Source organism: Rhinatrema bivittatum, chromosome 2 (genome assembly GCF_901001135.1).
Source record: "Rhinatrema bivittatum chromosome 2, aRhiBiv1.1, whole genome shotgun sequence".
NCBI classification, from domain to species: domain Eukaryota; kingdom Metazoa; phylum Chordata; class Amphibia; order Gymnophiona; family Rhinatrematidae; genus Rhinatrema; species Rhinatrema bivittatum.
In genome coordinates, this window is record NC_042616.1 from 310,441,438 (window position 1) to 310,455,908 (window position 14,471).

The window sequence follows — 14,471 nt, forward strand, 5'->3', positions numbered from 1 at the left end:
AAAATAGTATATTAAGAACATTTATTAAACGGCTGAGTTTACCTGCTGTAAACATGGTGAGCTGTGTTCTTTCCGGTCCGGACAGCGCCGTCTCCAAAACTCCATAGATAAGTTACATTTGTGCCAGAGTATATTCTGCATTCAAACGTCACGCTGGAATTGATCAGCACAGATGACCTTGCAAAAAGCCTATTGGGGACTACTCTCCTCTGCACAGTGACAGTTGCAATGTCAGAGGTAAAGGAACTAATCTGATTAGAAGCATTAACTATCACATTGTATCTGAAAGAGAACAAAAGTTAAGGCAGCAAGAATTAATTTGCAGGAACACTGACTGCTTTCCACTATGTACTGCGCAGTATTTAAAAGTTGATTTTGGTAAATATCATCCCCATTAGTGAGCACTAAGTCGAGTATCACACCTCCCTTGTGGGTTCCATTGCCATTTATTTGAACAGTACCCCTTGAAGGGTATCCACTGTCTCTCTCTACTTCTTGCAGATTTCACAGAAGGGACACTAGAATAGTTATCTCATAAACCTGGTGAAATGACCTATACAACACTCTATGTCATTTCCATCTAAATATAAAAACATGGCTTGTTCCAGAAAGTTGTGCATTTTCAATTTCTTTTGTCTTTTTCCGCACTGCTTCTTATGGAGTGTTATAGGTAAGCACTTTGCTTTCTTCATGGACAAGCAGGAACAAAGCAACTATGCAAGTAAGGGCTCCCAAGCTAAGGGATACATAGAAGACTTTTGACCTTTAAAACCATTGGTAATGCAACCTGTAAGAAGTGGATAGAGGGAAACTGAAGTTGTTATCGAAATAAGTTGTGTAGAATTGCCTGTCTAAAGCTACTATCATTGAGAGAATCCTGGTCCAAGCAGTAGGGTTTAGTGAAAGTGTGAATGGATGTCCAAGTGGCAGCCTCACAAATGTCTTGAATAGAGACTTCACACTCAAATGCACCTAAATGTCAGAGGGATTCAAAAACTGATATGTTTATGAAACATATCAGTTTCATAAACATATCAGTTAAACCACAAAATAACCTCATCAAATGATCCTTCTTCACTTTAGAACTTTCAAAAAGTAATTCAATCTCCCAAATGGGTATCTTGTGCAAATATTTTATAACATTTTTTTAAAAAACACAAAAAATTTTTTTTAGCTGAAGAGGAAAGTTTCATACCAACTTTTATCTCCAACCGGGTATTGTAATCATGAACTGACCTCCACCAGCCAATATGTTTTTCTGTGAAGTTTTATGTGCATGGATTAAAAATCTGCCATTTCATAAACATGTTCTTTCAAAGAGTTAAGTTGTAACTGTACAATTGCTCCTTACAAACAGTTCTCGCCAACTTATTAATTTAATTAAATGTGTCCCGACTTATCTGTACAGCCTTTCCAGTTCCCAACGTGGCCGCGTTTCAAATCCTTCACGGATTTTTCCTCAGGGGATATCGATCTTTCTTCACACAAAGTCGGAGTCTTCCTTGTCCAATCCAAACTTTAACTCATACAGCAGTTCTATTAGGATTCAAAATCTTGTTTCACGGCAGCACAGCCATCTGTTTCCGCTTCCTCAAGCCCAAAAGCTCCAAACGCTGGCGCCATTTTTAAACAACGATGATTCTCGTTCTTCAACCAATTTCCAATTTCTCTAATCTAACATCATCCCGCTCATCACGGAAGTTCATTAACACGTCCGTCCATCTATCTCCACTGACTGCATCCAATCTCCTATCAGGATGATTCTCATTCTTCAATCTAACGTCATCACGTTCATAACGGAAGTTCACTAACAAGTCCATCCATTCATCTCCACTGATAGCATCTAGTCTCCTATCAGGTCCATTCATCCAACGCTGAGATATTATCGCTGTAATATATATACATTCCCCACAATTGTTCAATCAAACGATGGTACGCCAGTCTAACTCTACATTAAGACCCTCTGGTGCCTGTGTTCCCAAAGTAAAGATCCAAAAAGAATAGAGGCTTGACACAAATGAGCTACAGAAGTTAAGAACATAAGAACATTCCTTACTGGGTCAGATCAAGGGTCCATCAAGCCCAGCATCCTGTCTCCAACAGTGGCCAATCTAGGCCATAAGAACCTGGCAAGTTCCCAAAAACTAAGTCTATCCCATGTTACTGTTGCTCGTAAAGCAGTGGCTATTTTCTAAGTCAACTTAATTAATAGCAGGTAATGGACTTCTCCTTCAAGAACTTATCCAATCCTTTTTTAAACCCAGCTTCTAACGTTGAGACCCCAACTCTACCAAGTCAAGAATGCCCTCATGTCAGCTCTCTCTCAGGTTAATAGGGAAAGGTATCTAATTTTACAAACTGCTATTAATTCCTTAATCTATCAAAGAGCTAAAAAGAGCCTATTATACTACCAATTTAAATTGTTTCAGTATAGTAATAAAACCAGGAAAATTATGTCAAATTTAATAAGGGCACAGCGTGGTTCAAGACACATTGCATCTTTGTGTACCCGGTCCGGTCACGTGACATCTGACACACCCGTCATATTACAAACATTTCAGGAATTCTACTCACAACTTTATAGCTCAGAACCAGGTGCCCCTGAGGCCATGAACACATTCTACTCTAAAGTGGCCATGTCGAGTATCACGCTTGAGCAACAAAGGCGATTAAATCAGCCCATCAAGGGCGATGAAGTCAGAGAGGCGATCACAAGCACTAAAAGGTTCAAAGCCCCTGACCTGATGGTTTATTTCAGAATTTTATTGCACCCTTAAAGTCTCTGTCACTCCACTTTTCACTAACACTTTCAATGATCATCCGAGATTCCTTCCCTCCCCATACTAACTCCGCGAATATTGTGCTCCTTCCTAAGCTGGGCAAGGATCCATTGAGTGCCTCCTCATATTGCCCCATTTCCTTGCTAAACCAAGATCAAAAGCTCTTAGCCAAGTTGTTAGCAGAGCGCCTGGCAGTCCTACTTCCTACACTGGTGGCACCCAGTCAGGTGGGATTTGTCCGCAAACAGTATGGCCTCACAAATATTCGAAAAATGTTAGTGGCCATGGCTCTCTGTACACAAGCAAAGGAACCATATCTAGTGATAAGTTTTGACACCAAGAAGGCATTTGATAGGGTGGACTGGGATTATTTGTTCAATATGCTCCACTCTATGCGAATTGATGGGTTCTATTAATAATGCGATATGCATGCTATTCGCCAACCCCACTGCCACAATAGTAGCAAATGGATCGCAATCGGAAGCATTTGCAGTGGGCAGGGGCATGAGGCAGGATTGTCTTTTATCGCCCCTGCTTTTCCTGCTACAACTGGAGCCCCTCTTGCGGACAGGCCTGTGCGATACGGGGGGTCCGCTACCAAACGGAAACCTTCAAATACACGGCCTTTGCGGATGACATCCTAGTTTTCTTAACGCAACCTAGGTCCACCTTGCCCTCCTAATTATGCCTATTCCATGAGTTTGGGTCCTTTTCCGGATTAAAGCTTATTGTGGATAAATCAGAAGCATTAGCTTATCCAGCCAGCCTCCAAGAACAATAGGAAGGCACATTTCCTCTTGCTTGGGACAACGGGTCCCTAAAATACCTGGGAGTGCACATTTCCACGCAGATCACTCACTTGTACTCCTTAAATATAACTCCACTTCTCACGCGAGCCCAAGAATTGCTTAAACTCTGGCACGCGCTCCCTCTTTCCTTAGGGGGATGAATCAACTTGTTTAAAATGACTATTCTGCCCAAGTGGCTATATATTCTTCAAAACCTTCCTATAATCCTTAAATGCAAAGACTTGGCTCGCTTAGAAAGAGGGTTACGCTCCTTTATTTGGCAAGGAAAACGGGAACGGATACCATTACATCATCTGCAGAAACCCTGGAGAAAGGGGGAGATTGGGATCCCAAATTTGGGGACGTATAACTTAGCCTGCAACCTTAGAATAATTTGTGACTGGATTTTGGGGCAGTCACAGTTTGTGGATATCTCAGCAGAACGTAGTTTGCTTCATCCCTTAGACCCTCGCTATGCTGTACAAGCTTCCTGAGAGAAAGCTCAGTTGCCCCCCACATTACAGGCCTTACTTTCTCCCATTCGGCACACATGAAGGCGTTCACAAAAAAAAGTTGGGGCTTCCAGCAACGTGTGACTATTTGTTGCCAATAATGGGGAATCCGGATTTCCAGCCGGGCTCCCAATCTGCTGGCTTGTGGGCCTGGGTCAGCTGGGGGATTACGCAGCTGGGTAATGTTTTGGATGAAGATGGAACAGTGTTGCCTCTAAGGGAATTGGTAGATTATGTTTTTAAGCTAGTAATTACATGGTTTGATCATAAATACACCTAGTGTTAAATGTTTTTAAAGTTACTTGTAAGACTTAATTCCTCAATTTTTAATATCTAATCTTAGTTTTGATGTCTCCTCTGTTTCTTTCAGTTCACTGTTAATTGTAATATGTTGTTGTAACTGTAAACAGGGGTGAAGGCTGACTGCTATACCTCGGTATAGAAAAAAAAACCCTTAAATAACTAAATAAAAATACTATGAGTTAACTGGGTTTCATGATTTCTCCTATTTGCAAGTTAAACATTATATTGCTTCCCTCCCGCCAGCCTTAGTACACCCAGCAATTTTTCAGATGTTAGAGATCTCTTTACAGTTATCCACGGTCTGTCCACCCTCCATATTCCATTATTACAAGTATATCAGAGAACGAGGCCGCATTGACCCCAGCCTATTATTAGCTGATCGGTGGAATGCTGAAGGACAGGTTCAGGTCACTGACTCTTTAATTCGTTCCTGTTTCCACAAAATACCCCAGGTGACATCCAACATTTATTTTTGTGAGATGCAGTTTAAGTTTCTGTGGCAGGCGTATATTTCCACTAAGGTGGTGTATCAGTCGCATCTCACATCCTCGCCCACCTGTGGGAAATGTAAAGCAGAGGCAATGCTTATCCACCTGTTTTGGAGTTGCACATTCGAAGATACTGGGGGCGCATTACTCAATATCTGGCAGACTTACTAGGCATAGCAATAACGCCGTCTCCTCTCTTGCTGCTGTTTGATTGGATCCCGTCGCCCCTCATATAAGGAAGGGGCTCTCACTTGTTCTTTCGCAAAGCCTGTTACGTGGGCAAAAACCTAATCTTGCTACACTGGAAAAACCTGATGCCACCGACATTTTGGGAGTGGCATAATCACCTACATCGACTTTTGCAGATGGAAAGTAGAATTTCTTGGACTTTGTCGAGACACAGGGGTAACGTCCTGCAAACTTGGCGGGTATAGCTTCAGTCTCTGTCGCACCGCTCTAGAAGTCTAGTTCTAAATGGCTGAGGAGGAAGGTCTGGACTTAAGCTGTGACACCTGGTAACACAGGGCACTAATTCTTGAATATTGGGGGGGGAGGGGGAAAGGGGGGGAGTTGAGGGGAGCATGGATTTGCTAGGGTTAGGGGGCAGGCAGATTTAGGGGAAGGGGAGAGGGATTAACTCCAGGATGGAGTAACGGGGAAGTACAGTTGATTGTATTAATATGTTCCTAATTGCCATATTTGATATGTAGGACAGCGGGCTCACGCAAGAGTCACGGTGAACCTGCTGTACCCATGGTTGTTTATCTGTTGGTTTTTTGCAATGCAATAAAAAATTGTTTAAACAAAAAAAAAAAAGAATAAGATGTGCTAGATATTAGCCAATTGTCTAAATAAGGAAATACCAGTGGGTTGTTTTTCCAGAGATATGCTGCCACCACTGCCAGGTACTTCATGAATACTCTGGGAGCTGCTGCATGACCAAAAGGAAGAATTCAGTACTGAAAATGTTGACTTTAGAGAACAAATCCAAGAAAATTCCTGTAAGAACTATGAATTAGAATAAGTTTCTTTGAGGTCTAACATTGTTAGCCAGTCTCTGATCTCTAAATGAGGGAAAATGGTGCCAGAGGAATTAATTTTGAATTTCTCTTTCTTTAGATGAATGTTCAATTCCCTGAGGTCCAAAATTGGCCAAAGTCCTCCTGAATTCTTGGGGATGAGGAAATATCTGGAATAAAACCCTTTCACTCATTGAGTTTATGAGACTGTGGGGAAGTGTATTGGAAACTCCCCTCAGAACATCTTAAGGGGCCAGCCACAACTATCTAGCCCAATTCTTCTTAAGAACCAGCCCTGCAGGGATTTTGGGTAAAGGGAGGCTCCCCTCACCATAGTTTAAGGAATTAGAAGGGTTAGAGAGGCTCCAGGGAACAGGTGAAAAGCTGCCATACAGACTACATATGTTTATGCTTTGGAGCTGCAATTAAAAAGTGCTGAAGTAAGCAGCCTTTATAGTGTGTTTTCTGTTCTGTAAATAACATTTTGTGTATGAAACAGCCAGAGTCTTCCCGCTTCCATTCTCCTGGCTGTTTCCCAAGCCAAGACCACTCCCAGCTACCTCATATGGTGGCAGCAGTGGGACCTCCCTGACCTAAGCGGGAAGCACAGGCAGGAGGCCACTGCCACACACACACACACACACACACACACACACACACACACACACACACACACAAAACCACAGCATTTTTAATTTTCTTTTTCCTAAGGCCTGGCTGCAGGGACAGCCTGGGAGTCCAAATAGGAGGCCAAGGGGGCTAGCCCCACCTATCGCAGCTAGGGAAATATGAATTTAGTAAGGGCCAGACAGGCCAGAAAGATTTTTTGGGTTTTTTCTCTCTCCTTTCTACAGAGAGTCATCAAGCTTCGCTGTGTGCACAGTGGAGAAGAAGAGAAGATGGAGCAGGTGATACAGCTCTTCATTGCAGAGTAGCAACAGCACTATATAAAATCAAATTGGCCAGCTACAAGAGCTCCAAGAGCAATTCATGCAGCAAAACACAGTACTTACTCAAGTATCACAGGCCATGCAGACTGCCATAACCAGACCATCTTCCTTGTTACCAGTAATACAACCCAGGCATTAGTGGACTCTGGGAGAGTGAAAAAGCTCATTCGAAGTGAGTTAGTGAAGCAGATCCATATTGACTATGGAAAATCTGTGACACTGGCATGCATCCACAGGGACCAACAGCAGTGTCCCACAAGCCAAGTACAGCTGAAGACCCCAGTCAGCCAGGACTAAATAGAAGTAGGAGTTTTTTCTTGGCTTCCCTATCCTGGATAGGGATGGGGCTGTTCAAATTTCAAATCCCAACAGGATGGGGCTGTTCAAATTTCAAAATCTTGTGGAATCAGCTCACTTTGGGTTCACCCAAACCAAGCAGCAAAGAACTGACATTTCCAGAGTCTTTCCCCTTAGAAGATCCAGACCTGTCTCATACGCCTAAATCCCAGAGGCAATGCTGACAGGAAACCGGGGAGGAAGGGTCAGAATTGGGGGTAGGGCAGCAACCTACCCAGAATAGTAAACCTAATCCCTTCAAGTGGAAACAGGGGGAAGGCCAGGAGAATTTCAGACAGGCCCAAAGGGAGGATGAGTCTGTCTGCAGGAGAGCACATAAGATAAGGACCCTACTCCTCATTTTATCATGCAAGGAGACCTACTTTATTGAGTCACAGAGGGAGATTTGGAGGTGGAATTGATGGAACAACTCCTAGTTCTCAAAGCATAATGCCAGAAAGTCCTGCAATTAGTGCACTGCTACCTTTTAGGGGAATCACTTTAGAGAGAAAAAGACCCAAGAGAAAATTTTGGCAGAGTTCTTTTGGCCTGGTATACACCAGCAGGTCCAGTAATATTACAAAGCCTGTCCTACACCCAGCTCACTCAACCTGCAAGGGAATGGACAGCACATCCTATACTCATTATAGAGATCTCTTATACCCATTATAGAGACCCCTTTCGAGAGAATAGGCATGGACGTAGTGACGCCTCTAGAGAGATCTGCCCTGGGAAACAATTACATCTTAGTCATCCTTGACTATGCCACAAGATATCCAAAGGCAGTACTGCTACAGAATATAAAAACCCAGACAATGGCGACCACACTAATGGAGGTTTTTTCTCCAACTTGGAATGCCCAAGGAAATCATGATTGGTCAGGGGACCTTGTTCAAGGTAAAAACTCTGTGCATCTCAGTGTATCATCCACAGATTAATGGCCTTGTTGAGAGCTTTAATAAAACACAAATAAATATTGAGAAAATTTGTGGACAAAGACAGTAAGAGTTGGGATTTATTGCTACCCTATGTACTGTTCTCAGTCTGCAAAGTACCCCAGACTTTGATGGGATTTTCTCCTTTTGAGTTACTGTATGGGAGGAGACAGAGAGGAATCTTGGACATAGCTCGTGACAATTGGAAAAAGAAGCTGAACCCTGGGTATAACCTAGTCAACTATGTTATCTGGGTGCAAGAAAGACTTGAAAAGACTGAGGAGGCTACCGCCTATGCCTAAAAAAAAGCTCAGGCTACTTAAGCCCGAGTGTACAATCGTTCCACTGTTCAATGACAGTTCCAACCTAGAAACTGTGTCCTGGTCCTACTCCCATCTTCAAAAAGCAAGTTATTATCCCGCTTGTAGGGCCCATACAAAGTCTTAGAGAAGACAGGCCCAGTTGACTACAAAATAGCCCAGCCAGATAAACATAAGAAAACCCAGATCTACCATGTAAATCTTCTGAAAAAGTGGGTTGCACTGGTCTGCAGACTGGTACAAGAGGAAGACTTCAGCCCAGAGGTTGCCCCTGAAGTGAATCAAACACAAATTCCTTTCGGAGAGAAACACTCCACTGCCCAGAAAGCCAACTTAAAGCAGTTAGTGAAGCACAGCAAGGATGTCTTCTCCAACTTACCGGGTCAAACCCACCTTGTGATGCATGACATTATTATGCCTCTTGGAGTTGTCATGCGGAAGCAGCAGTATCAGATTCCCAAGGCCAGACGCCAAGTCATTGAGGCTGAAGTGAAAAAGATGCTCAGGCTCAGAGATTTAGAGGATTCTAACAGTGACTGATCCTCCCCATCATACTGGTCCCAGCTAATTTTGCTATCCAGGCAGTGACTGAAGATAGACTTTCACATTTTCATAATCAGGAATTATTATAGGAGAATTCCTATAATGTCAATTTCTAACTCAAAAGAAGGAGAAAAGTGAGGATTTATGAGGACTATTCTTCTAATAAGGAATAATAGAGGATTGTGCTGACAGCGCTGCATCTACCGTAACTAAAATAAGCAGAGAGAAAGCGCAATCCTTTTTCATGAAATCACTTCACATATTTTGGATGAAAGCATCTGGGAAGCGGGGCCCTGGAGGTATGGGCAGTGCCATCACAGATGAGGTAACAGACTCTGCTGCCAAAATGGAAGGAAGCTTTATAAGAAGAGTAGATACTACTCCTTTTTTTTTTATAGTTCTATCAGTGCAGGTCTTTTTCTGCAGCAAAATGGTAGCTTACTCTTCTCTCCCCTGAGATTCTTACCTCCCTTGAGACTCTTCCTTTTGATGGGAAAGAGATTTCAAACTTTAATTTCATGCTCCTATATTTTAGTGCTCGTGGTGACATCTTCCTGTATTGACCACAGAACAAGGAGCCATGATATAGACCAAAACACCTGCCCAGTTCATGCAGGCCTTGACTACTCCATTTTGTGTCAGCATTTGACCCACAGTTTAAATGGAGTTTTTCAACATCTGGTAACTTACCAGACGTGACTGAAGAAAACTAGGAAAGAACATTTTGAAGGAAATTAGGAAAAAAGGGGTGGTTTTTTACATGAAAAGAAAGAAAGAAAAAAAGATTATAAAAGTGCTAAAACAAACAACAAACTAGGCAAAAAATTACAGTGACAGCAAAGCAGAGCAAAAATGTCCTTGTTTAAGCATTTTGGTGGATTAAAAAGACTGAAGGGACTCACGTAGTGATGGCAGCATGGGAACTTCCACGCATGCTTAAAAAAAAAAAGTCCTTGTATTCTGAACATTAATAGAACTTTTTTCCATGTTGGCGCCATCAAATGGTATCAACCACTTGTGTGGCTTTTTTGTTCCTGCTTGTCCATGGAGAACATGTAATCCAGCTAACGTAGGGACACAACAGACAAAGTCAGTTTTCAACGTTATCCAGCTAACATAGGGCCTGATTTACTAAAGCTTTTCTCCCATTCTGTGTCTATGGAAAAAATGCTTAGTAAATGAGGCCCATAGCTGGATAACTCTGTCCTAAGTTTAGCCAGATACATTTATCCAGCTAACTTTAAGATGTCAGGGATATTCAGCATTGTATCTGCGCCCCTGAATATCCCTACAAAGTTAGCTGGATAAGTTTATCTGGCTAACTTTACTATCTGGCCAGACAGGGCCGGTGCAAGGGTATTGAGCGCTCTAGGCGATCTTGCGCTGCCGCCGCCCCCCCCCCCCGGTTGCGCCCCCATACCTGTTTCAGCACTGACTGTGTGCTTCTCAGGGCACCGAGCCGTAGGGGGCGCCGAAGAGCAGCCACGTGGTGCCGCAAGCGGGGCCTATCCCGCTCGCACCAAAGGGAAATAGAGAGCTTCTCAGGGCCACGAGAAGTCTCTATTTCTCTTTGCCATGAGCGGGATAGGCCCCGCTTGCGGCACCACGTGGCTGCTCTTCGGCGCCCCCTACGGCTCGGCATCCTAGGCGACCGCCGAAGTTCGCCTAATGGACGCGCCGGCCCTGTGGCCAGAGGATGAACATGGATATCAATGTGCCTACTTTTAGATGCATTTGGGGGAGGCACTTCTGAAGGTGTATTTTGTGTGGTTTTAAAAAATAACACATGTAGCTTGTATTTTCAAGTCTATGCACATCATTTTCCATAGAAAATCTACCTGCATGTGAGAAGCACAGGAGAGTACACACATAATTGTTATTTGAAACTTAATGCAAAGTCCACGGTTAAAATGTACCCGCGCCCCATATCAAAGAGACTGAAAACTTCACCCCAAATAAGGAAGCATATCAGTTGAAGCAGGGCATTTTTAGCATCTTGCCTTTCCTTCGTACTGACATCATGGAGGCATTGTGCTCATTTTGCCTCCTCAACCCAGTTCCAGAAGTTGGTAATATCAGGAGAATGGTTCTGAATATCAGGAAAGGGATAACGAAGGTCATATATGTTTTCATGATAATGTAATGGATGATATTCAACAAGATCTATTTTAAAAAAGGTGCATAATGGGTGTATACATAACCTAGAAAATAAATTGTTTAAATAAAATGTGATAAATTCAGGGCTTAAGAAAAAATGAGGTGAATGGAGTCCAGAGGGGGCCAGCACAATGTACCTTTTTGGAATCCCATATCTTTTAGTTATACTTCTCGAAGTTGTTCTCTGTGGAGGTTGGTCTCCAAAATGCCATACAAAATCCAGAGGACCTGTCTCAGCAGTCATCGCCACGAACAGGATATCGGTATCTGCTGCAAATACTGTCCCATTGGTATAAACAGAAACAGCTGCAGGAAACAGAAAATAATACTTACTGCTACATTTAGATTTCTTATGTTTATGGCTGCAATTCCCTTTTTTTCATTGCTGCATGCAAATATTGCAAAAATATTTCCCAGGTCAGTTTACTAAGCCATGAACTATTATTACACATAGTAAGGACAATTTTAAAAGGCATTTTTGCAGAAATGGCTTTTTACAAAACTGCCCACTCTTTAGGTGGGTACATCCTGTATAACATATGTGAGCTTACTCAGCCTGAGCAAAGGCATTCCAAGAGGTGGAGTTTGGACTTCTGCACCTTTGAAAATGGCATGCATCTAATGCATGCCATTTTCAAAGGCATGCGTTAGATTTTTGCCAACAATTTTCCATGCACAAAATTAGCAGGTCCAATTGTGCATGGGTAAATTTGGTGGGATCGTTTTCAAAGTGGAGTTATGTGCATACATCTGCTTTGAAAACAGGTGCAGCTTACCTGCATGTTTGCTGCCTAAATTGGAGAGCTTATTCTAAAATTACCTCTGCACTGTAATAGATTCAAATATCATTTCACATTGGCTTACAGAATTTTCATTTCATCAGGAAATCAGTGGTGATTTACTTCTTCCACACTGCCCTGCCAATGTGTCTCAACCCTGCTTTGAAGGGGACCACTTCCTAAGGGTGAGAAAGTAATTCAGTCTCCACGGCTATATAATTTTTGACCTCTCTACATCTAGGGCTAAAAAGGTGACAGTCCAAAGGCAATTTTCAAAAGCCATTTACCCAGGTAAATCAGCAGTCTGAACATTGCCCATTCTCCATCTAGGTAAAAGTATGTGCATTGTTCTGCACCATGTATACTTTTCCTCATATATTCCAGGAAATGGGGTTAGGTCAGAGAGGCAACAACGTGCATAGTTTTGCAATTTAAATCTACACATGTTGTTTTGGCCGGAAAAACATGTATTTTTGTTTTGAAGGGAATGGGCTCTTGGTTTAGACTCATCTAGATGTGATATAAAAGCCTGTGGATATATCTTTCACACATGAATGGCCTTGAATGTATTCATGTACTGTGTTGACCAGTAAATTTACTTGTAAATAAGGCAAGAAGAGCCTAGAAGACTGAGAGCAGTGTACAAGATGGAGTCTGCACTGGCAGGCACAAAGGGTGTCTGCATATACAAAATGGTGTCTGCTGTTTGATGTTTAACATATATTTCAAGTTACATTTGTCGGCTTGTAGGACTCACCCTCTCTGCTAACCGATGCAGCCAGAAGCCTCTTGTTGTGGTAGAACGCCACCATCCTTATATACTGCCGACCATCACTAATGCCGCCAGGCTGCTGCCTTCTCTTAGGCTCTCTCACAGGCGCATGTGCGCACATAGGGGTAGATTTTATAAGAGTACGCGCGCGCGTACTTTTGTTCGCGCACCAAGCGCAAACAAAAGTATGCCAGATTTCAATAGATATGCGCGTAGCCACGCGTATCTGTTAAAATCCGGGGTCGGCGTGCAGTCAGCCTCCGTTCCCTCCGAGGCCGCTCCAAAATAGGAGCAGCCTTGGAGGGAACTTTTCTTCCGCCTCCCCCCACCTTCCCCTCCCTCCCCCTACCTAACCCACCCCCCCAGTCCTATCTACCCCCCCTACCTTTGTTGCAAATGTTACGCCTTCTCGAGGCAGGCGTAACTTGCGCGTGCCGGGCCAGCTGCCGGCACGCCATGTTCCAGTCCGGGGGCTGGTCCGGAGGCCACGGCCCCGCCCGCAGGCCGGAACCACGCCCGCGGCCCCGCCCCCGAAATGCCCCCGATGACACGCCATGCCCCTGGCACGCCGTCCCAGGGCTTTGCTTGCGCCAGCAGCCTATGCAACATAGGCTCGGCGCGCGCAGTGGGGGGTCTGGGGTAGGTTTTCGGCTGTTACGCGAGTATCCTACATGCGTAACCCTTTGAAAATCTACCCCATAATATAGGCCCCTGCAGCGGGAAACACTGAGCGGCAACTCCCAATGACATCAGCCCAATGGCTCTGCAGCAGTACATCACCTCAGCAATGGGTCTCTTGCGTAGCAGTATTTGTTACTCTTGTGTTCCTGGTTCCTGTTCTCCTTCATTCCTGAATCCAGCCTTGCCTCATCCAGCCTTGTCATCTAGCCTTGTCATCTAGCCTCATTTTCTCCAGCCTTGCCTTGTCCTATACGCCTTGCCCAGTGCCTTCAGTGTATCTCTGTCCACCCCTGGCTTAACTCTCCGGATCTTGGCCTCTTGCCTGGACCTGACCATACTTGCTAGCGGCCTGCCCTGACTTTGTTAATCTGCTGCCTGCCCTGCCTCCAGTGTGCCTCTGGACTCCAGTTATCTTCTTCAACCTAGGGACCCACCTAAATCCAGCTGGCCCCCAGAACCCAAAATCTCAACCGGCGGGAGAGGCAGCTGGTATAGGTAAAGCTCCAGACTGTCCGACTACAGGACGTGTTCGCCAGCTACCGGTATGGGCCTCGAGTATTCGCCCTTGAGGTTGCATCAACTATGCAGCAGCACAAAGGGCTCCCGCACCCGCTACACTTCATATTTCCTTTCTGTAAATTGCAAGCTTTTGGTCATTACTGTACAAATCCTTTGGTTTTATAGGGGATAGGCAGACTTCAAGGTTTCCCCTTACTAATAGGGCTACATTGCTCTCAACAGTGCCAGTAGTATAAGATCCGTGATCTCAACAGACCCTGCCCCTGTAAGTGTGTTCAGTGTAGTTCTAGTTAGGAGTGTTTAAATGGATGCGTCATTCCCCAGTGGGAGGTATCCTAGGTTTAATCAAATTCTTGTGCCCACATAAGTTCAGGGGAAGTTAAAGGTGGCTTTCCAACAGGAAGGTGCTCATGATCAGTAAATCAGCAAAGGTACTGGAGGGATCCTTCCCTCCACAAGAAAAGGACCCAGGAGTGAAAAAGACCCAGGAGTAGACCCTCTCGCAACAGAGTGGTGACTGGAGAAGAAGCGCTCCTGTCCAAGGAAGGTAGCTGGGGCCAAAGGTCCGGGTGTCCAAGTCTTCTAGGAA

At 44.1% G+C, this 14,471-nt stretch overlaps 1 protein-coding gene across 1 annotated transcript in view; it reads right to left on the reverse strand.

Annotated features, from left to right (window-relative positions):
- PKD1L1 (polycystin 1 like 1, transient receptor potential channel interacting) overlaps window positions 1–14,471 on the reverse strand; it is a 446,216-nt gene that overhangs the window by 299,126 nt on the left and 132,619 nt on the right. Inside the window, exons 17-18 of the mRNA XM_029587088.1 lie at window positions 11,269–11,437; window positions 43–282 (exon numbers count right to left, since the gene is read on the reverse strand). Of these exons, the coding sequence (XP_029442948.1) occupies window positions 43–282; window positions 11,269–11,437 (409 nt within the window). The remainder of the gene's footprint in view (window positions 1–42; window positions 283–11,268; window positions 11,438–14,471) is intronic.